Source organism: Trachemys scripta, unplaced genomic scaffold (assembly GCF_013100865.1).
Source record: "Trachemys scripta elegans isolate TJP31775 unplaced genomic scaffold, CAS_Tse_1.0 scaffold_26, whole genome shotgun sequence".
Classification (NCBI taxonomy): domain Eukaryota; kingdom Metazoa; phylum Chordata; order Testudines; family Emydidae; genus Trachemys; species Trachemys scripta.
The window spans coordinates 3,477,388-3,499,310 of record NW_023260511.1 but is presented as its reverse complement, the minus strand read 5'-3'; the positions used below and the strand labels follow the sequence as shown (position 1 = coordinate 3,499,310).

Sequence of the window (21,923 nt, the reverse complement as noted above, 5' to 3'; positions counted from 1 at the left end):
CACTTCCTCAAGCTCCACTTCACCCTTACCTCAGGGCCTCCTTCCTTGTACCTAGTATGCTGTATACAGCTCAGTCTCTCCAACAGCACAACTTCCTCCCACAGCTCCTGACATGCACTCACCTGACTGACTGGGAGGCTTTTAACTAGTTTCAGGCAGCCCCTGATTGGCTTCAGGTGTCCCAATCAATCTAGCAATCTCCACTGCCTTCTGGAAAGATCTTAATTGGCCCCAGGTGTCTTAATTGACCTGAAGCAGCTGCCATTTACTTATCCTGGTACCAGGAATTTGTTTAACCTGGGGCTAATATCTCCCATTACTTTGCTATAGCCATCTGGCCTTGCCCAGTCACAATACCTAGCAACCAATGACCATGGAGGGCCCACCTCTAGGCAGGAAGCCAAGCAGTGTTAGCCCTGCTGGGGAACAAAGGACTGGGGTGTGTGAGGTGGAACCTAAGTGTGGGCTGCAGGAAGCAGATGAGACACACCTGAACTGGGACAGCGAGGTCAGAGGGACAGAGCGTTGGGCTCTGTGCTGCCCAGGATGGACTACGTGTGACGCTCTGTACCTCGGGGGAACACCCAGCACCCCCAAGTTCATCCTTGTAAAATGATTGTGTGGTATCCAATGCAAAGTTTGTCATTTCGGGTGTCTTTGGAAGGCTCATGATGCCCTGAGCATTGTTGTTACCATAATGTTATAGGTGGTAATTTCATGTATATAGTTATGAGGCTGAAAATGTATCCTCATGGCTTAAAATAAGCCCAGGCAAAAACTCTCCAAGAGCAGAAAGGCTGTTCACAGCTCAGCAGGGCATGTATGGCACAAACCCAGCCCAGCCTCACAGGAACAAAGGGCGCTAGCCTAGGCAGCAACAAAAGAATCTGTTGGACTCTTGAGGGAGTCACCCCCCTTCCTTTGGTCAGTTTGGGACTGTGATGAGGTAATGCTCACCTGACTCTGAAGGGGGGGAAGCCAAGAGGGAAGAGAGAACATGATAAAAGGGAGAGATATTTGCCATGCTCTTCCTTTCTCTTCCACCTATATCTACAGACACCACATCAAGCAACTGAAGCACTGATCAAAGGGGAGAGCCTGGTTGAAGAGCAACCAGCCAGCCTATGGTGAGAAGCATCTAAGTTTGAAAGTGTTAAGATCAGCTTAGAATGTGTTTTGCTTTTATTTAATTTGACCAAATCTGATTTGTTATGCTTTGACTTATAATCACTTAAAATCTATCTTTATCGTTAATAAATCTGTTTGTTTATTCTACTTGAAGCAGTGTGTTTGGTCTGAAGTGTGTCAGAGACTCCCCTTGGGATAACAAGCCTGGTACATATCAATTCCTTTGTTAAATTGACAAACTCATATAAGCTTGCAGCATCCAGTGGGCATAACTGGACACTGCAAGACAGAGGTTCGTAGGGTTGTGTCCGGAACTGGAGATATTCGCTAGTGTCATTCAGTTGTACAATCCAAGGAGCAGCTTACATGCCAGAGGCTGTGTGTGAACAGCCCAGGAGTGGGGGTTCTCACAGCAGAGCAGGATAAGGCTGGCTCCCAGAGTCAAGGATTGGAGTGACCTAGCAGATCACCCGTCGGTCCAGATAACACCAGAGGGGAACGTCACACTACGCTGTAACTTTTTTTGCTCTGTGCTAATCAAGGACTTCCTATGCTGTGTGTCAGCTGACTAATAAACTCTTCTGTTTTACAACACTGGCTGAGTGTCACTGAAAATGCTGATGGAGGAGATGCTTTGATATCCAAGATTTTGTCAGTTTCCCTCAAGGGTCTGTCTCAGTGGGACTCGCTCAATGGAGCTCACTGTGAGAAACAGGGGTGCTGAAGGCACAGACGTCCTGTCTAAGGAGTCGGTGAAGGAGGGAGGGAGGGGGAGGCACTAATTGGTGGGGCCACTGGTGGTCAGGAGGTGCTGGAGGGAGGGGGAGACTGATGGGGGACTCCTCACCTCCCCGCCTGCTCACCTGTCCCCTGCCTCACTTCCGCGCCCCACCTCCCCTCCCGCCTCCTCCCCATGAAGTGCGGGGGCCCTAAAAGTGAGGGGCCTGAGGCTGTCACCCCAATTTGCCATACCATAGAGATGGCTCTGCATGGAAGAATCCCTTCTGTTGCTGGAATAAGTGTTTACACTACAGCATTACAGCTGTAGCATTGCCAGTGTAGACACACCCTGAGTCTATTACATCAGCCCAGTTGCCTTTATCAACCAAATGCATCATCTCCTCAAAGAATGATATCGAGTTAATTTCACAAGACTCAGCCCAGCTGCTGACAGGCAGTTTGTCCACAGAACAGAAACCTCCATCACTAATGGCCTCACAGAAGAGGTTAGAAGGACATTTCCTGTCTCAGTACCAGAAACAGTCCCAAGTCGAGTACAATTCCCAAGAGATCCAGCCCCCTCCTCCCCACCCATTCCCATGGTGACCCGTTCTTCATGGGGGGACTCACCTGAGAGGTGAATGGCAGATTGTCGCTCGGTCTCCAGCAGGCCATTCCGCACTATGCAGCTGATGTCTCTATTGTCTTCCCCTTGTGTGACAGTGATGTGACTCACAACACTATACAGATTCTCCCTGTCCTGAGTCACGTCGGTCACAATCTCCATCGACGGGTTCTGCCAGTTCTTTCCAACCCACTGGAGTTCGGGTTTGGGGAACCAACCTGTTGCTCTACATGCCAGACCCATCCCCTGGCCCCGGGGGCCCAGCACATCAATGAACACAGGAGCCACAGCTGCAGGGAGAGACAGAGAGAGTGTGTATATCAGGAAATCGTGTCTTTGGTAGCACCACGTGATTCCCCAGCTACCGCTGGGTATAGGGGGCTGTGACTGGAAAGCTCCATTCCCATACATGCAGAGCCTCCCTGGGACCCCTCATCCTGACAACTGGGGAAACTGAATAATGCCATCTTGCATTCCCATAGAGCACTACATAAGAATATAGGAATGACTATACTGGGTCAGACCAAAGGTCCATCTAGTCCAATATCCTGTCTTCCAACAGTGGCCAATGCCAGGTGCTTCAGAGGGAATAAACACAACAGGAATTCATCAAGTGATCCATTCCCTGTCACCCATTCCCAGCTTCTGGCAAACAGAGGCTAGGGAAACCATTCCTGCCCACCCTGGCTAATAGCTACCTACTCTCCACTGTTCCCTGCAACCTCACAGAGGCTTAAACTGCTCACAGAGATTGCTGGACCTGCTAATGAAATGCAGCCACTTCTGGGAGGAGCCCAGCAGCTATCAGAATCACTGCACTTCAGTACAGAGCAGGAAGTGAGCGATAGTGACCCCCCCACACATCACTGCTATGACTTCTCCTGTGCCACCCTCCTAAATACTGTGCCCTCTGCTGTCCTTTTCTCACACTGGTAATGTTGCCCCAGGCCAAGCCACCCCTCATGCTTGGATTTCTCTCTCCATGTGCTGCACACAACCACCTTTCCCTCATTTAAATCTCTCCCTAAAAGCAGATGTGTCCTGCGGAGCCTTTGTACTAGGATCCTCCAAAGATGGGAGATGATTTAAAAACAATGTCAATGTTCTGCATTATCACAGGAAGGCCCCTCACCTGGGGCTTGATGTTTCTGAACTGTATTTGTCTGGGGCTACATTACTCAGTGAGCTAAATGGGCAGAGACCGTCCCTTCCACTGCCCTTGTGCAGCACTGAACATAGGGTCAGTGCCCAGGGAATAAAAAACAATATCCCAGCCCTTGGAAACTGCAGGGGGAGTTTCAGGGAGGCCGAATGTAATTATCACTGGAGCTGGGATTTGAGCAGAACATGGAGATAAATGTCCCACTACCACAACCAGCACCACAATGAGCATGGGGGCTGAGGACTATAGCTTTACATCTAATTGAAAAGAGGTTGTTTAATGCAGTGATGATACTGCAACCACCCCAGTGGGGTCAGCGCTGAGTGCCAGGGGAGAGCGCCCCCTGCTGAGTCCTAAACACCACTCCCTGCAGCACAGGACCCTTCTGCCATGCTGGGATCAGCCTCGGGCACCCCCCCCCCAGGGTACAGGAGGCTCTGGCTGCCCAGACACAGTGCCCCTTAGTCCCGCAACTCACCTGCAACCCGTAGCTCAATGATGGCTTCCTGGCTCCATTCTGGGTTCCTCACAAGGCAATGGTATGTCCCAGCATCTGCCACTTGGAGCCGTTTCAGCTTCAGGGAGACATTCCCACTGCTGAACTCCTGCCGGAACAGCTCTGTCCGGGTCTGGTAACTCTCCCCTGGCAGGTCCCGGCTACCCTCATCCGAGTACTCATGAACCGAGATATATCCTGATCCAATTTTCCTCCACAGGACATCCATGCTGGACAGTCGGGCTGGGGGTGAGAGCTGGCAGGGTAACACCACATCCTGGCCAACTACTCTCACCATGGGGTGCGGGGAGCCAGCCAGGGAGAACTCCTCTGGAACAGAAAACCCCAGGAGCAGAGTGATTGAAAGGAAAGAAGAGAGGGCAGCGCTGAGCCAGGGCCCACCAGGTACAGACATACAGTGAGTGAGAGGAGTGGGCGTCACTGAGCTAAATACAAAATTCCTTCAGTCGTGAGTCACATGTAGCTCAACTGAGTTACTCTACAGCGCTACAATGGCATAACTGCACTGATGCAGCTGTACCACTGTAGCGCGTCTGGTGAAGATGCACTATGCTGATGGGAGAGCAACATAAGTTATGTCGACTTGGGGTGTAGTGTAGATCTGTCCTCAGTGTGGATGCAGAGCAGTGCAGCCATGCCACGAATGACACAAGCTGGTCCAACAATGCTGTCCTACAATCCCCCGGAAACCCCTCCAAAGATTCTTGTCTTGCAACCTACCTACACTCTATTGGCAAAGACTGGCCCCAGCTGGCAGCCTCCTGCCAGTTCATAGTGCCCTGCACAGCCGCATTGCACCCAGTTATGAGCTCTTTCACTGCAAGCAACTTCTTTAATGAATCAGCAACAGAGAGTCCTGTGGCACCTTTGAGACTAACAGAAGTATTGGGAGCATAAGCTTTCGTNTTCCCTCCAGATGCCGATCCCCAGAACGGTGACTGCCCATCTGAGCCAGTTTCTCTTTTGGGTATTGAATCAATGGAAGGGACTAAACTTCAGAAACAGACTTCAAAGAGGAACTGCAGAACTAACATTCATTTGCAAATTTAACACCATTAATTTGGGCTTGAACAGGGACTGGGAGTGGCTGGTTCACTACAAAAGCAGCTTTGCCTCTCCTGGAATTGACACCTCCTCATCAATTATTGGGAGTGGACTACATCCACCCTGATTGAATTGACTCTGTCAACACTGGTTCTCCACTTGTGAGGTAGCTCCCTTCTCTTCATGTGTCAGTATAACAATGCCTGCATCTGTAATTTTCACTCCATGCATCTGAAGAAGTGAGGTTCTTGCCCACGAAAGCTTATGCTCCCAATACTTCTGTTAGTCTCAAAGGTGCCACAGGACCCTCTGTTGCTTTTTACAGATTCAGACTAACACGGCTACCCCTCTGATATTTAATGAATCAGTTTCAGCTCCACGTAGCCCCACAAAGCCTTCTGAGAGGCCATCTCAGAGCACTTCTGCTGGGCCTGAAGGTATTGAATCTTTGATGGACCTTTGAGCCAATCCACATCCCTTCCATGAAAACAACAAGGAGTCTGGTGGCACCTTAAAGACTAACAGATTTATTTGGGCATAAGCTTTTGTGGATAAAAATCCACTTCTTCAGATGCATGGAGTGAAAATTACAGATGCAGGCATTGTTATACTGACACATGAAGAGAAGGGAGCTACCTCACAAGTGGAGAACCAGTGTTGACAGAGTCAATTCAATCAGGGTGGATGTAGTCCACTCCCAATAATTGATGAGGAGGTGTCAATTCCAGGAGAGGCAAAGCTGCTTTTGTAGTGAACCAGCCACTCCCAGTCCCTGTTCAAGCCCAAATTAATGGTGTTAAATTTGCAAATGAATGTTAGTTCTGCAGTTCCTCTTTGAAGTCTGTTTCTGAAGTTTAGTCCCTTCCATTGATTCAATACCCAAAAGAGAAACTGGCTCAGATGGGCAGTCACCGTTCTGGGGATCGGCATCTGGAGGGAATTAAGCAACTGAAGGTGATTTATGTCTGCAATATAGCTGTGTCTCAGGGGTCTCCACGGTCCTTTGTCCCACCATGGGGTAGGTAGAGCAATTACTGCAGAGCTGCAGCACCTGACACTCACCGTGTGGCTACAAGGGGAGGGATAAGGGTGAGATTTTCAGAGCCACCATGTCTGCTCACATTCTTCTTAAGGGGAACTGGGCCTCCCAATCTCTCAGGCAGCTGTGAAGATCTCAGCCTTGCAGGCCATGAGAATCCAGGTTCCCAGTGGGGCAGGTCTAGCAATATGGTGCCTTTGGGTCCCGTGACAGAACAGGAAGGGATCAGTGTCGGGGGTTCTGGGATCCTCTCTCAGGGGAAGCAGGAGCTGGGTGACTTGCTGAAAGATCCAACAATCCTGCCACCCAGAGCTATGACACGCCCCAGTCACCCCAACATCATCCCCACCCCACAGCCTCCTGGGCCTGACCCCTTTACTCTTCAGGACTGAGGAGGTCCCGGGGGTGGGTGGCTGGGCCTCAGATGTCCCTACCCCAGCCCTGCAGGGGGCAGTGTACATCAGGGACAGGGAGGGAAATAATTGGGATTTGAATGTTGTTACCAGAGAGAGAACATGGAGCCAGGAGGAGGATCCCCAGGCTGCACACACAGAGCTGCCATTGCGTCGCCATGGGGACACCCTGGGCAGGGACCTGTAAGGAGAGAACAGGGATGGTTAACACTCCCCAGACTGTGTGAGGGGCCGGCAGTGCAGGGAACATGCTCCATCCAGCGTCTCAGCTGACCCATTCTGCTCCCAGGCAGAGCAGCTCCCCAGGGACAAGAGAGGATTTCACCCCACCCAGGCTGCTCTGCTGCCTGCCCAGGCCTGGCACTAGGAATTTCCACCCCTGGGAAGTGCCGAGTATCCACCCCCATTTCCTTCCCTTCAAAGTTCTCTGACCATCCACCGGTGCAAGTGTCCCCTGACTCCAGTGCAGATGAACCCTGCAGCAGAGCAGGGCCACTTCTGAAGTAACCCCAGTGGTACCCACACCGCTGTTCCCCCTGCAGAAGGGGCCTGGCTCTGTGCCTGCCAGCACCGTGGACAACACAGCAGATGCTTGACGAGGGTCTCGCTACAGCTAACCGCATGACGTTCTACAGTGTGAGCTAAAGAGCCAGGCTGTGCAGCTGGGGCTGTGACAGACTCATGTGCTGTGTGGATCAGGCCCAGAGGGGACCCATCTCACATCCTGGCCAATGGGTGACATCTGGGCACCTTTCTACAGGGTCAGCTTGGCCGGATGTCACCTGTGTCCGTAAGTGATGCTGCCAAGTGACAGGGCAGTGGCTGTCACAGAGACTGGGGGTGCTATCAGATACCTGCTCCCCTGCCCCTGACATCAGTGGGAGACAATCACATCTATAGATGTTACAGTAAGATACACAGTGGGGATCAGGAGGGGCTATTTCAACTCTGCTCAGAGCCTCAGGCATCCTGCCTCCATTTCTCCGGTCTGTGTACACAAGGTCAGACTGGATGGACACAATGCGCTCTTCTGGCCTTAACATCTGTGAATCTAGATTTATAGATTCATAGATTCTAGGACTGGAAGGGACCTCGAGAGGTCATCGAGTCCAGTCCCCTGTCTATTTCTGTTTCAGTTCCAGCTCCCTCCAAGCCCAACCATCATGTGTGTGGTGCATTGAAAACTGTATTGGAATTGTAAGCTGTCACTGTAAATGCTATGGGGGTTTTCCTGGTCCTGGTCCTGCTCCCAGGCAAGGGGCTCTGTAGGGAAGTGTATGATCTGGGTCAAGCAGCAGGCAGTTGTACACAGAGCAGCCTAGAGCAAAGTGGGGTGACCTGGGCCTCTCTGACTTAAGGAGCAGCCTGCTTTGTACCTCTCTGTTTTGGATCCTTATGTGTTATCGTTCTGGATTATCTAACTCCTCTGTTTGGGCCAGGAGCATAACAATGGGGACTCTCCCTGCAAAGAGATCTCCCTTCTCAGCTCATCCAAGGTCACTTGGGAATGACTTGAACTGCTAGAGGGCAGGATTAAGGCCTAGTCATTATAGGCAGGTGCCCGGGGCAGGGATAAGGTCTAGGCACTATAAGATGGGTGAACTAGAGTGCCTTGTGATAAAGGAGGCTATCAATATAATAGGCATCACAGAAACCTGGTGGACTGAGAGCAATCAATGGGACACAATCATTCCGGGGTACAAAATATATCAGAAGGACAGAACAGGTCATGCAGAGGGGGGGAATGGGACTATATGTGAAAGAAAATGTAGAATCAAATTAAATAAAAATCTTAAGTGAATCCACATGTTCCAAAGAATCTCTATGGATAGTAATTTCATGCTCTAATAAGAATATAACATTAGGGATCTATTATCGACCACCTGACCAGGACAGTGATAGTGATGATGAAATGCTAAGGGAAATTAGAGAGGCTATCAAAATTAAGAACTCAATAATAGTGGGGGATTTCAATTATCCCCGTATTGACTGGGAACGTCACTTCAGGACAAAATGCAGAGATAAAATTTCTCAATACTTTAAATGACTGCTTCTTGGAGCAGCTGGTATGGGAACCCACAAGGGGAGAAGCAACTCTAGATTTAGTCCTAAGTGAAGCACAGGAACTGGTCCAAGAGGTAACTATAACAGGACCGCTTGGAAATAGTGACCATAATATAATAACATTCAATATCCCTGTGGTGGGAAGAACATCTCAACAGCCCAACACTGTGGCATTTAATTTCAAAAGAGGGAACTATGCAAAAATGAGGCGGTTAGTTAAACAGAAATTAAAAGGTACAGTGACTAAAGTGAAATCCTTGCAAGCTGCATGGGCGCTTTTTAAAGACACCATAATAGAGGCCCAACTTAAATGTATACCCCAAATTCAGAAACACAGTAAAAGAACTAAAAAAGAGCCACTGTGGCTTAACAACCATGTAAAAGAAGCAGTGAGAGATAAAAAGACTTCCTTTAAAAAGTGGAAGTCAAATCCTAGTGAGGCAAATAGAAAGGAGCATAAACACTGCCAAATTAAGTGTAAAAATGTAATAAGAAAAGTTTGAAGAACGGCTAGTCAAAAACTCAAAAGGTAATAATAAAATGTTTTTTTAAATACATCAGAAGCAGGAAGCCTGCTAAACAACCAGTGGGGCCTCTTGATGATCGAGATACAAAAGGAGCACTTAAAGACAATAAAGTCATTGTGGAGAAACAAAATGGATTCTTTGCTTCAGTCTTCACGGCTGAGGATGTTAGGGAGATTCCCAAACCTGAGCTGGATTTTGTTGGTGACAACTCTGAGGAAATGTCACAGATTGAAGTGTCACTAGAGGAGGTTTTGGAATTAATTGATAAATGTAACATTAACAAGTCACCGGGACCAGATGGCATTCATCCAAGAGTTCTGAAAGAACTCAAATGTGAAGTTGCGGAACTTTTAACATAAGAACATAAGAACAGCCGTACTGGGTCAGACCAAAGGTCCATCTAGCTCAGTATCCTGTCTACCAACAGTGGCCAATGCCAGGTGCCCCAGAGGGAGTGAACCTAACAGACAATGATCAAGTGATCTCTCTCCTGCCATCCATCTCCACGCTCTGATAGAGTCTAGGGACACCATTCCTTACCCATCCTGGCTAATAGCCATTAATGGACTTAACCTCCATGAATTTATCCAGTTCTCTTTTAAACTATGGTTTGTATCCTGCCCTTTAAATCGGCTTCTCTACCCAATGACAGGAAGATAGCTAATGTAACACCAATATTTAAAAAGGGCACTAGAGGTGATCCCGGCAATTACAGACCGGTAAGTCTAATGTCAGTACTGGGCAAATTGGTCAAAACAATAGTAAAGAATAAAATTGTCAGACACATAGAAGAACATAAATTGTTGGGCAAAAGTCAACATGGTTTCTGGAAAGGGAAATTGTGTCTTACTAATCTATTAGAGTTCTTTGAAGGGGTCAACAAACATGTGGACAAGGGGGATCCAGTGGACATAGTGTACTTAGATTTTCTGAAAGCCTTTGACAAGGTCCCTCACCAAAGGCTCTTATGTAAATTAAGTTGTCATGGGATAAAAGAAAAGGTCCTTTCATGGATTGAGAACTGGTTAAAAGACAGGGAACAAAGGGTAGGAATTAATGGTAAATTCTCAGAATGGAGAGGGGTAACTGGTGGTGTTCCCCAAGGGTCAGTCCTAGGACCAATCCTATTCAACTTATTCATAAATGATCTGGAGAAAGGGATAAACAATGAGGTGGCAAAGTTTGCAGATGATACTAAACTGATAAAAATAGTTAAGACCAAAGCAGACTGTGAAGAACTTCAAAAAGATCTCACAAAACTAAGTGATTGGGCAACAAAATGGCAAATGAAATTTAATGTGGATAAATGTAAAGTAATGCACATTGGAAAAATAACCCCAATTATACATACAGTATGATGGGGGCTAATTTAGCTACAACGAATCAGGAAAAAGATCTTGGAGTCATCGTGGATAGTTCTCTGAAGATGTCCACGCAGTGTGCAGTGGCAGTGAAAAAAGTAAACAGGATGTTCGGAATCATTAAAAAGGGGATAGAGAATAAGACAGAGAATATATTATTGCCCTTATATAAATCAATGCTACGCCCACATCTCAAATACTGCATATAGATGTGGTCTCCTCATCTCAAAAAAGATATACTGGCAGTAGAAAAGGTTCAGAGAAGGGCAACTAAAATGATTAGGGGTTTGGAGCGGGTCCCATATGAGGAGAGATTAAAGAGGCTAGGACTTTTCAGCTTGGAAAAGAGGAGATTAAGGGGGGATATGATAGAGATATATAAAATCATGAGTGATGTGGAGAAAGTAGATAAGGAAAAGTTATTTACTTATTCCCATAATACAAGAACTAGGGGTCACCAAATGAAATTAATAGGCAGCAGGTTTAAAACAAATAAAAGGAAGTTCTTCAGGCAGCACACAGTTAACTTGTGGAACTCCTTACCTGAGGAGGTTGTGAAGGCTAGGACTATAACAGCATTTAAAAAAGAACTGGATAAATTCATGTAGGTTAAGTCCATTAATGGCTATTAGCCAGGATGGGTAAGGAATGGTGTCCCTAGACTCTGTTTGTCAGAGGGTGGAGATGGATGGCAGGAGAGAGATCACTTGATCGTTGCCTGTTCGGTTCATTCCCTCTGGGGCACTTGGCATTGGCCACTGTTGGTAGACAGGATACTGGGATAGATGGACCTTTGGTCTGACCCAGTACGGCCGTTCTTATGTTCTTATGTTCTTATGGCGTTTGGATCCCATTGGGACATGGGTATCTGGGTGCTAGAGACAAGAGCACTTTTTAACCTGTTTTCAGTTAAGCCTGTAGCTTTTGTGGGATGTGGTTCAGACCTGGTTCTGTGTTTGTAGCAGGTTAGCGTGTCTGGCTTGACAAAACAGGGTACTGAAGTCCCAAGCTGCCGGAGAAAACGGGATCAGAGGTAGTCTCCGCACATCAGGTGGCAGTCCCAAGGGGGTCTCTGTGACCCAACCCATCACATGGGCACCTGACCAAAAGAGCCAATGGGAAGGCTAGAACTTTTTTAAATTGGCAAAAAAAAATTCCCCTTTGTCTGTCTATTGTTGTTCTCAGGGAGAAGCAGAGACAGGGGATGGGACTATTCTGTAAGAGCTTGGGCCAGGTATAAAACATCATCAGATCATACCTAGAAACTACTTATTTGAAACCCCAGATATGTAAGTAAATCAGAAAATGTCTAGGAAGATGCAATTAAGTTTATCTCTTTTTTATTTCTTTATGGCTTGTGGATGCCTCTGTGCTAAACCCAAATGCTTTTGTTTGCTAGTAACTTTTAAAAAGTGATTCTTGATGCTTAATCCTTTATCCTTGTGTTGTTGTTTTTTTAAAATCTAGCAATAGCCTGTGTTTTCTGATGTATTTTTTTTCTTTTCTAGCTTCACGGCAATGAAACAGCTAGAGTAGGGCAGCCCTGTGCATGAGGTTGCAGTTGGGCACCAAAACTCTAGAGCAACCAGTCTTCTCAAAGCAGCATGCCACAGAGAAGAAAGACCCAGATCAAGCCCAGACATCCTTCTCAATGACAGAAAGGTAGGGACGGAATGGGGACTGGAGACTTCCCAGGATGGAAGGGTCAGCCTTCCTCATCCCGAAATCCAGGTGCCAGGATGGAGGGATGCCCTTAACCCAGGCCGAGTTCTAACTATGGAAGAAAGGAATTTCTTCCTAGAGATGATGCACTTGGAGACGGAAGCGGAGGCAAAAAGCAAAAAGCGGAGGCGGAGGAGAGGAGAGAGGTGAAGTGCTTGGAGGCAAAGCGCTTGGAGGGGGAAGTGAAGCACTTGGAAGTGGAGGAGAGGAAAGAGGTGAAGCACTTGGAGGTGAAAATGGAGCTGAAGTGCTTAGAGCTGGAAAAGGCTAAGCTGGGTCAACCAGGTAGTCCTAACAGTCCTTCTCCAGGTCCTTCTCCCCATTCCAAGAAATTCCCCACATACAAGGTAGCCAATGATACAGAGGCCTTCTTAAATTTTTTTGAAAGGGCCTGTCTTGGGTACAACACCCCTAAAGACCAGTAAATGGTGAAGCTGAGGCCACAACTCAGTGGACCCTTAGCAGAGGTGGAAGCTGAAATGCCTAAAGAACACATGAACAAATACAAACTTTTTAAACAAAAAGCCAGAATTAGAATGGGGCTAACACCCGAGCATGCCCATCAGAGTTCAGAGCCCTAAGGTGGAAACCAGACATGGCATTTTCCTGACACGCTTACCACATTGTAAAAAATTGGGATGCCTGGTTATCAGGAGCAAATGTTAAGTCTCTGGAAGATCTCTCTCTCCTAATACAAATGGAGCAGTTCTTAGAGGGTGTTCTTGAGGAAACAGAAAGGTACATCCTAGATGGGAAGCCTAAAACTGTAATTGAGGCAGGGGAGATCGGAGCCAAATGGGTGGTGGTGGCAGAGAAGAAAAAAACTAGTAGCAGTTGGTGCAGATACCAGAAGGGGGAACCCAAGACAACACCCCAACATTGTAGTCAGCCCAAGGCTCCACCTCGCAAGGAGGAGCACTCCACAGAGCCATGGAAACCCCAGATGCCCTCTCGTCCCACCACCCTACTCTCCAGCCACCCACCTCGCCCCAGCCCACAGTCAGCTGGGCGATGCTTTAAATGTAATGAGCTGGGGCATGTGAACTGCAACTCATCAGCCCGGGGTCCTACTGAGAGCCTTCAGGTCCAGATGCCTCACAAATACCCCCAGAGCGAAGGGAAACTGTGAGAGTGGGTGGGAGGAAAATTACTGCATGGAGAGACACTGGAGCACAGATGTCAGCTATCCACCAATCCCAAATTCATCGACCCAGAGGCCCAAGTGATGGTGCAACCCTTTAAGGCCAACTTTTTTAACTTGCCTACAGCCAAACTGCCTGTCCAGTACAAGGGCTGATCAGGAATATTGACTTTTGCAGTCTATGACGATTATCCCATTCCCATGCTGCTGGGAGAAGATTTAGCCAACCATGTGAGGCTAACAAAATGGGTGGGGATGGTCACCCGCAACCAGGCTAAACTGGTCTCGACACCTAACTCCATTCCTGAGTCTCCTAAAGGAACCCAGCCAGAGGTGGTGGAACCAGACCCTAGACCAGAGTCTATGGCAGCAGTTTAAATCCAGTTCCTGGGACCCAGCCAGAACCAGCCCAAGGATGGGAACTGGCGGAGCAGTCAGCACCAGAGCCCGTGCTTGCAACCACTCCAGAGTCAGGGGAGCCAGCACCAAAGGGCGCCACAGAGTCTGTACCTACAGCAGCAGCTAAACCGGTGCAAGAAGCTCACCAGAGCCTAATATACAACCTGGTGCACCAGCGGAGATCAGTTTACAGTTGATGGAGACACCCTCATTGCCTGCATCGTTTCCAGTGGGACAAAGCCCAAGTCTACAACCCAGCAAGGAAAGAATGTCTCCAGCATCAAGGGAGCAGATCCAGGCATAGCAGGAAGCGGATGAAAGGCTCAAGGGAGCTTGCATGGCGGCACGGAGCAACCCACTGCCTCTCAGCTCTTCCAATAGGTCCAGGTTTGTTGTAGAAGGAGGACTCTTATATAAGGAAACACTTTCTGGTGGGCACAAGGAGGACTGGCATCCTCAGAGACAGTTGGTAGTTCCAACTAAGTATAGGGAAAAGCTCTTGAGCTTAGCCCACTATCACCGTAGTGGCCATGCTGGTGTGAACAGGATCAAAGACCATTTGGGGAAGTCATTCCACTGGAGGGAAATAGGCAAGGATGTTTCTACCTATGTCTGGTCTTGTGAGGTGTGCCAGAGGGTGGGAAAGCCCCAAGACCAGGTCAAGGCCCCTCTCCAGCCACCCTCCATAATTGAGATTCCATTTCAGCATTTAGCTGTGGATTTTCCGGGTCCTTCCCCTAAGATACCACCCAGAGGAAAGCTATACATACTGACCTTCATGGATTTTACCACCCGATGGCCAGAAGCAGTAGCTCTAAGCAACAGCGGGACTAAAAGCATGAGCCAGGCATTGGCAGATATTTTTGCCAGGGTAGGTTGGCCCTCAGACGTCCTTATGGATTCAGGAACTAACTTTCTGGCAGGGACCATGAAATGTCTTTTGGAAGCTCATGGGGTGAACCACTTGGTTGACACCTCTTACCACCATCAAACAAATGGCCTAGTGGAGAAGTTTAATGGGACTTTGGGGGCCATGATAAGTACATGCGTGAATGAGAACTCCAATGTTGCAGCAGTTGCTCTTTGCCTACAGGGCTGTACCACATCCCAATTTGGGATTTTCACCCTTTGAACTCGTTTATGGCCACAAAGTTAAGGGGTCATTACAGTTGGTGAAGCAGCAATGGTAGGGGTTTACATCTTCTTCAGGAACTAACATTTTGGACTTTGTAACCAAACTGCAAAACACCCTCAAAGACTCTCTAGCCCTTGCTCGAGAAAATCTACAGGATGCTCAACAAGAGCAAAAGGCCTGGTCTGATAAACATGCCAGAGAGTGTTTCTTCAGAGTAGGTGACCAAGTCATGGTCCTAAAAGTGCTCCAGGCCAATAAGATGAAAGCATCGTGGGGGGGGCCATTTATGGTCTGAGAGCGCCTGGGAGCTGTTAATTACCTCATAACATTCCCAGACCCTACCCTAAAACCTAAAGTATACCATGTTAATTCTCTAAAGCCCTTTTATTCCTGAGAGATCAAGGTTCTCCAGTTTACAGCCCAGGAGAGAGATGACACTGAGTGGCCTGAAGGAGACTACTATGAAGGAAAAAATAATGGTGGCAAAGAAGAGGAATAAGGGGACTATAAACTGGCTGTTACTAAGGACCTGTGGTTTTAAACCTGGGGTGTTTCTGCATGCTCTTTTTTTAATTGAAACACACCTTAAAAATGTTAAATAAAGGATGTATCTTCATATAGGGTTGTATTTTAGTGTGTTTATTCCTTTACAAAGGTTAATATAACTTTCACCTGTATTTGTTAAAAAATGGAGTAAGAAGCAGCTAACAGTGTCTTTGCTGCAAAAGCATAATGCTTCAAATTGTCCTCACTAAAAAATGACCAATGTTAGTCTAAAATATGGGTGGGGGGACTTTTTTATCACTATAAATTATTTTTATAAACAGTTTGTCCATGGTTTTAACCCTGGAATGGTTTCTGCATGCTAATTTTTTATTGAAACGCATATGTAATAGTACTAAATGAAGGGTTGTTTCTTCAAATAGGCTTGTCTTTTAAAGTGTTTATTCCTTTACAAAGGTTAATATAACTTTCACCTCTATTTGTTAAAAAGTGGGGGAAGAAGCAATCTTCTTATCTCTGATCCACTGGCTCACAGATGCTGTTTTTGCTGCAGCTTCAAATTGTCCTCACTAAAAGCATAGTGAAAAGCTTTTAAAAATGTTTTGTTAGTAAGCGTTTGTGGGTTGAACCCTGAGGTACTTCTTCATGCTCATTTTTTTATTAAAACACCTATAAATAAAGGGCTGTTTCTTCAAGTAGGCTTGTCTTTTCAAGTGATTATAAATAGAGCTTTATTCCTTTACAAAACTTAATATAACTTTTACTTGCTTTTGTTCAAAAGTTTAAAAATAAATAAACTTCTTATCTCTATGTTCTGGACATCTAACAGCCTTCTTTATTTCTAATTCACTGGCTAACAAAGCTGCTTTTGCTGCAGCTTCAAATTGTCCTCACCAAAAGCATAGGAAAAAACTTTTTAAAACTGTTTGTTACTAAGGGCCTATGGTTTTAACATTTATTAAAGCACCTATGTAACATTTATTAGAGCACCCGCTACATGGCGGGAAAGATGCTTGGGGTCTGTTTTTTAGATAAGAATAAGGCAGTTAAAGGGGAGGGTAGTAGGGGGGTTGTGAGGGGAGAGGAGGGAAATGGCTCTTGTTTAAAAATCTTGGGACTATAGGATTGGTTCAGGAAAATGTATTCTATGATACAGCTGTAGAACAGCATCTGATTGGTCTGATCCAAAGGCAGAGATAACTAGCCTGAGGGGTTGTGAGGCTTGGGAGCTCCCTCTTTCCCCAGGAACAGTCTCAAGGATAAGATCTCACGCTCTCTCTCTGACTCAACCACGTGCTGCCTATCTTTGCCCTTTGCAAAGGGGCTTTCTTTTCCCTGGTCCTGCCATGTTCTCTCTTTTAACCTACCTTTATATTTCTCATTTATTTAACTCTTTTTAAAAGCTCTTTTCTTAATCTCCCCTTATATTTAATATTTTAAATGCTTCTTTATTAACCAAGCTTTATATTTTTACCATGTGCTTACTAAACAGTGTCCGCTTTATAAAATTCCCCTTTTTTCTCTTATCTGTGCTTTTTTAACCTAACTTTATATTTAATAACCATTTTAAGTTTATTTCAATTTTTTTATTCTTTAATAACATGCCAAACTAGGCCTTTAAAATCATCTCTCCTGACTAAACCTAGCCAAAAATCTTTCTTTTCTTTAATAACTTGCCTCTATTCTTTCAACCTAACCATTTAAAAACAAAAATCTCTATTTTTTTAAGTTCTCTCATTCTATTCTTTCAACCTTTTTCTTTAAAAAATCAACCAAATGTATCAAAGCACAAGCATGCACCATTCCCCTATTCAAGTTTCTGCTTCCCTGCGTAACTGGAAAGCTTTTTCTAAAGTTAAATCTCCTTCACAGAGCAGTCTCTCTCTCTCTCAATGCATTGACTTGAATGGTACAAATGATTCTATCTCTGAACAGAAAGTCTGTCAACTCACCAAAGTCACAGGTTTTATTGAGTCTCTTTAATTCCGTGACATATTTTTCTATGGTGTCATTAGTTTTTGTTTGCATGTGTAACCCTTCTGCCAGGTGGAGCCAGCAGCAACCAGGGCCGGATTCAATATCTAGGGGTTTCTTTCCATTGATACAACACAGAACCAGCTCAAGCCCCCACTCAGTAACCTGGGAAATTTACACACCACCTCTGGGTACCTCAGAGGCAATAGTTCCCCGTTCGCAAGCACAGAGTCTGAGTGTAGGAAAGAAACTTTTAATAAAAGGAGGAAAGTAACTCGGCATTAATTTGGGAAAACACCGCAAACAGGGTTCATAAACAAAAAACATGAGTAAAAGACCCACCCTCAATAGGTTGGGCAGTGTCCTTCTCCCCCCAGGTTCTTACGTCCAGCAACCCAAAAATCTCTTTCAAGTGCCCAACTCTTTTCTGCATCCCCCCTCACATTTGCCATCCTTGGTCAGTGCAGACCCAGAGTTCAGAGGTGCATCTGAAGAGTTCATCTCCCCCCCCGGGTGGGATAAAGAGGTACCTTACTCATTCTGCTGTTCTGGCACTTGCTCGCGGCCCCTCTCTGCCTGCTCATCGCCTCTCTGCTGCCGCCCTGCTGGCCACCTGCTCACTGCTCTTGCCATGTCTATCCTCCAGCTGCCCTGCTGGCCGCTCATTGCACCTCTCCACCTGGCTGTCAGTTGCCTTTTGCTGTCACCTGCCTCTCTGCTGTGACCTCTGCACATCAGTAATTTTCAGCTCTTTGCAGGCTGGGCAGAAACACAGTTCTACCACAACTGATTTCATCTGTGATTGAGCATTTAATATAACAAAGAAGTGCCCAATAAAGCCTATTTAGCTCTTTCTTTGAAGGGAAGTGGGGGCGCATGGCAGGTAGGGAAGGGGGAAAGCACAGGTTAAACCAGTCCAGAGAGGACCCTTGGGAAGCGTTTGTGGTCTCCTGGCTAAAACACTGGTCCCCACCCCTTTTTTCCTTCACAGGGCTCTGCCATTTGAGCCTCTGGCTTAATGAGGTTCTTTCAGCTGAGGGTGAACCCCTCATTTGGGACAGGTTAAGCACAGTCCTGTTTTCCTGTACTCCTACAATAATTACAACATTGGTAACCATATTTCACTACCCCTGCACTTCAGTATTAAAGTGATTTGTACCCAACACCAGCCAAAGTTGATTACTTTGACACCGCTTTATCTGCTGAATATGTGAGCAGAGCAGGAGCAAACTGTATGTACATCAACACATCCAAAGTCTCTCCCCCTCCCAGCTAGCTGTCAGGGAAACATTCATTCAGACCCTGCTTACACATAAAAAAATGGTGTCTCTCAAAAGTCTCATTCCTGTTTTAGTATGCAATGTTCCTCTAATTAAGTCAGTATTTTACTTAACTTCATCCTTTCACCTTCAAATTTAAAGGTGTCATGAATATCCAGTGCTTTCTCCCCAAAAACATGCAAAAACACTGATGATTTCACTTTGTAATTTTTCTCTTCTGCGGCTGCTAAATACAATTAAAATCTCAGTTGGAATTTCTTCCAGTTCTCTGCAACGTTGCCTGAAAACTGCAGACTGGATGGAGGTTGTGACACATCCATTTTTGGCTTTCTTCCCTTCTTAAGCTAGTCTGGCTACTATTGTGCTCATAAAACATATAAAAAAATTTGTTTTGTCTCTGTTTCCTGCTCTACCTACTCCCCTTGCCTCTGCTTTCAGTTTCAAACACAGGAATTAACCTCAACATGATTTCTGCAGTCTCTCTCTCAGGCAGCACTTCTGACACCATGATCTTGGGATTCATTAAACAACAAACCAGTGAGTGAGAAAGGAATCAAACTTTTATTAAAAACAAACTAGAGAGTGTCTGTTGGGAACTGCTCTGCACGCCCCTGCTTCCAGGGGCTGGCTCAAAATTCCTATGTTCATAATCTATACTCCCGGGGGGGAGGGATAGCTCAATAGTGCTAAACCCAGGGTTGTGAGTTCAATCCTTGAGGGGGCCACTTAGGGTTCTGGGGCAAAATCAGTACTTGGTCCTGCTAGTGAAGGCAGGGGGCTGGACTCAATGACCTTTCGGGGTCCCTTCCAGTTCTATGAGATAGGTATACTGTCCCTCTAATACTCTATACATTATATTCCTGCACAAACATATCTCTAAAACCAACACCCCACTGCTGAGGGAAGAAGTGAGGGTGAAGGGGAAAATCCTTGTTGATGCCCCAAGCTTTCTGGGGGCAGAGGGGGCCCATGTGCTGGCCCTGTCTCTCTAGGAGTGGAAGCGGGGACTCTACCATTGCTACCCCATTGGCTAGGGGGCAGGTATATGGGGGCCTCATGTCAGGGAGAGCCTAGGGCCTGGCATTGTCTTAATACAGCCCCACGCTCTGCAGAGCTCCTAGCCCTTCCTGGCCCAGGAAGGAGGGATTGGAGTCTGGCCCCTATCCAACTGCTCTGTTATCATTGCATCTCCAGCCCAGCCCCAGAGCAAAGGGTGAATGTAGGTTTCTGAGCCATTTTATTATCTGTATGCAAACGGGGCTCTGAAAGCCACAGAGCTGAGACATAGCAGGTGCTGGGGATTCTTGGAGGCTTACGAAAATGGGAAATTTTCTTCTGACAAAAATTTTCTTTTCATTTAAAAGTTTTCCCAAAGTCCTCCAATATTCTAACACAATGATTAAAAAACAAACAAAAATGGTTTAAAAAAGAATGGAAATACAATTAAAATAAAATGCAATCATAATTATTTTTTTAATTCAGTTCTTATTCTTTTCCTCCTTAAACAGTTTTCATTTTGATTCCATCAGACTGGAAATGAAATGAACATGTTTTTGTTGTGAATCATTTTATTGAAAATTTTCACATAAAATGAAATTGTTTGGTGAAAATGTTCCTATACTTTTGAAAGCCATTTTTCATTACAAACATTTTCCAGGGAACATTCTTGACCAGCTCTAGTTTCCAGCTTCTTTACAGGGCTGTTATTCAGCCTAATAACACAGGGTAAAATACTGAAAAAGCACCTAAGTCCCATTGACTTTCAATAGGAGTTAAGGGCCAGATCCACAAAAAGACATAGACAGATTAAGGGCTAGCTGCTCTGAGAGCACCCACCAGTTCAGGCCCTGCCCTAAAGACAGCTGGGAGCAAGTCTCACTCAGACAGGGAGAGTGGGCATGTGGTAGAGTCTGAGGTTGAAGGACTCACCTGGGATTTGGAAGAACCAGGTTTGAGTCCCTGCCTCAGATTTGGGGCAGGAATTTGACCCCAGGTCTTTCCCATCGCAGGTGAGTCTCCTAGTAACAAGTGCTCAATAGGCCCCATGGCAGAGGTAGGCTCCAAGGAAGGATTTCGAGGAGGGGAAGATGGTGGCTTTTTGAACATTGGTGGGGAGCTGTTCCCGTGCATGGTGTCAGTGTGGGAGAAAGCACAGAAGTGCTTGAGACGACAGGTCGATATTCAGGCTGCCATTGTTGGCAGAGCGTGAGCTGATGGCTTGATGAACTACTAGGTCTGACAGTTAGTATGTTATCTAACACCACACATCCCTCCAGCACAGACCAGGCCTGTGCGTTCAGTGTCCTGTGCTGGGTTAACATATGTTCTAACACAATGTAATGCCCCATGGAGACGAGGCTTGAAAGGATCTGAGCCCAGCTAGGCTCAGCTACACCTCATGCCAGACTGAGAGCTCTTTGGGGCAGGGACAATCTCTCATGGTCTGTATGTGCAGCATCTGGCACAATGGGGACCCAGAACTCAGCTAGGGCTTCTAGGTCATACTGTAATACACATAATAATAACAGCCAGGGAGGCAACAAATGACCCCTACACACACACACACACACATACGTCTGATCTGGCAACCCCTCCTCCTAGGGGTATCGGCAGGGCAGGGTTGTGAGGCCCTTTTGAAGAGGCTGTGTTCCCAGGGAAAGGCCACAAGGAACTCCAGATGGCAACACGATGCAGTGAGGGGATAACAGGCTGAGCAGTGAATCACACCTGCCATCGGGGTTTGCCCAGCACTGATGGGATGTGGGAACAGGCCATGGCAGTGGGGACATATTCCCAGGGGGCAGGAGTGTGAGCAGCCCCCAAGAGCGAAGGAACAGGGGTAATAACGAGGAAGGACCTACCTTAAAGATTCAGCATGTCACAGGAGATGCCATGTAACAAGCCAGGGGTCCCAGCACTACACAGAGCACCCAAGGAACCGAACTGACATGCTGGGAGCAAAGGGATCCTGGAGCTGTTTGCGAACCCAACTGGGGGAAAGTGAAAGCACCAGGGTGTCAGTCACACATTAACCCAGCAGAGATATTATCTGGCCAGGATCCAGGACAGGTGTTCAGTTACCTGCAGAGACACAGTGAGCAGTTTATACAGCGATGGGTTCCTGTTCATCCTCCAATTGCATGGGAGGCCCACAGCATGGGAGCACTA

At 46.7% G+C, this 21,923-nt stretch overlaps 1 protein-coding gene across 1 annotated transcript in view; it reads right to left on the bottom strand.

Moving 5' to 3' along the window:
• LOC117870319 (butyrophilin subfamily 3 member A2-like) overlaps positions 1-21,720 on the bottom strand; it is a 37,887-nt gene extending 16,167 nt beyond the window's left edge. The window contains exons 1-4 of the mRNA XM_034757420.1: positions 21,617-21,720; positions 6,739-6,829; positions 4,114-4,461; positions 2,479-2,763 (exon numbers count right to left, since the gene is read on the bottom strand). Coding sequence (XP_034613311.1) covers positions 2,479-2,763; positions 4,114-4,461; positions 6,739-6,808 — 703 coding nt within the window. The 5' untranslated portion in view covers positions 6,809-6,829; positions 21,617-21,720. The remainder of the gene's footprint in view (positions 1-2,478; positions 2,764-4,113; positions 4,462-6,738; positions 6,830-21,616) is intronic.
• Positions 21,721-21,923: the final 203 nt, after the last annotated feature.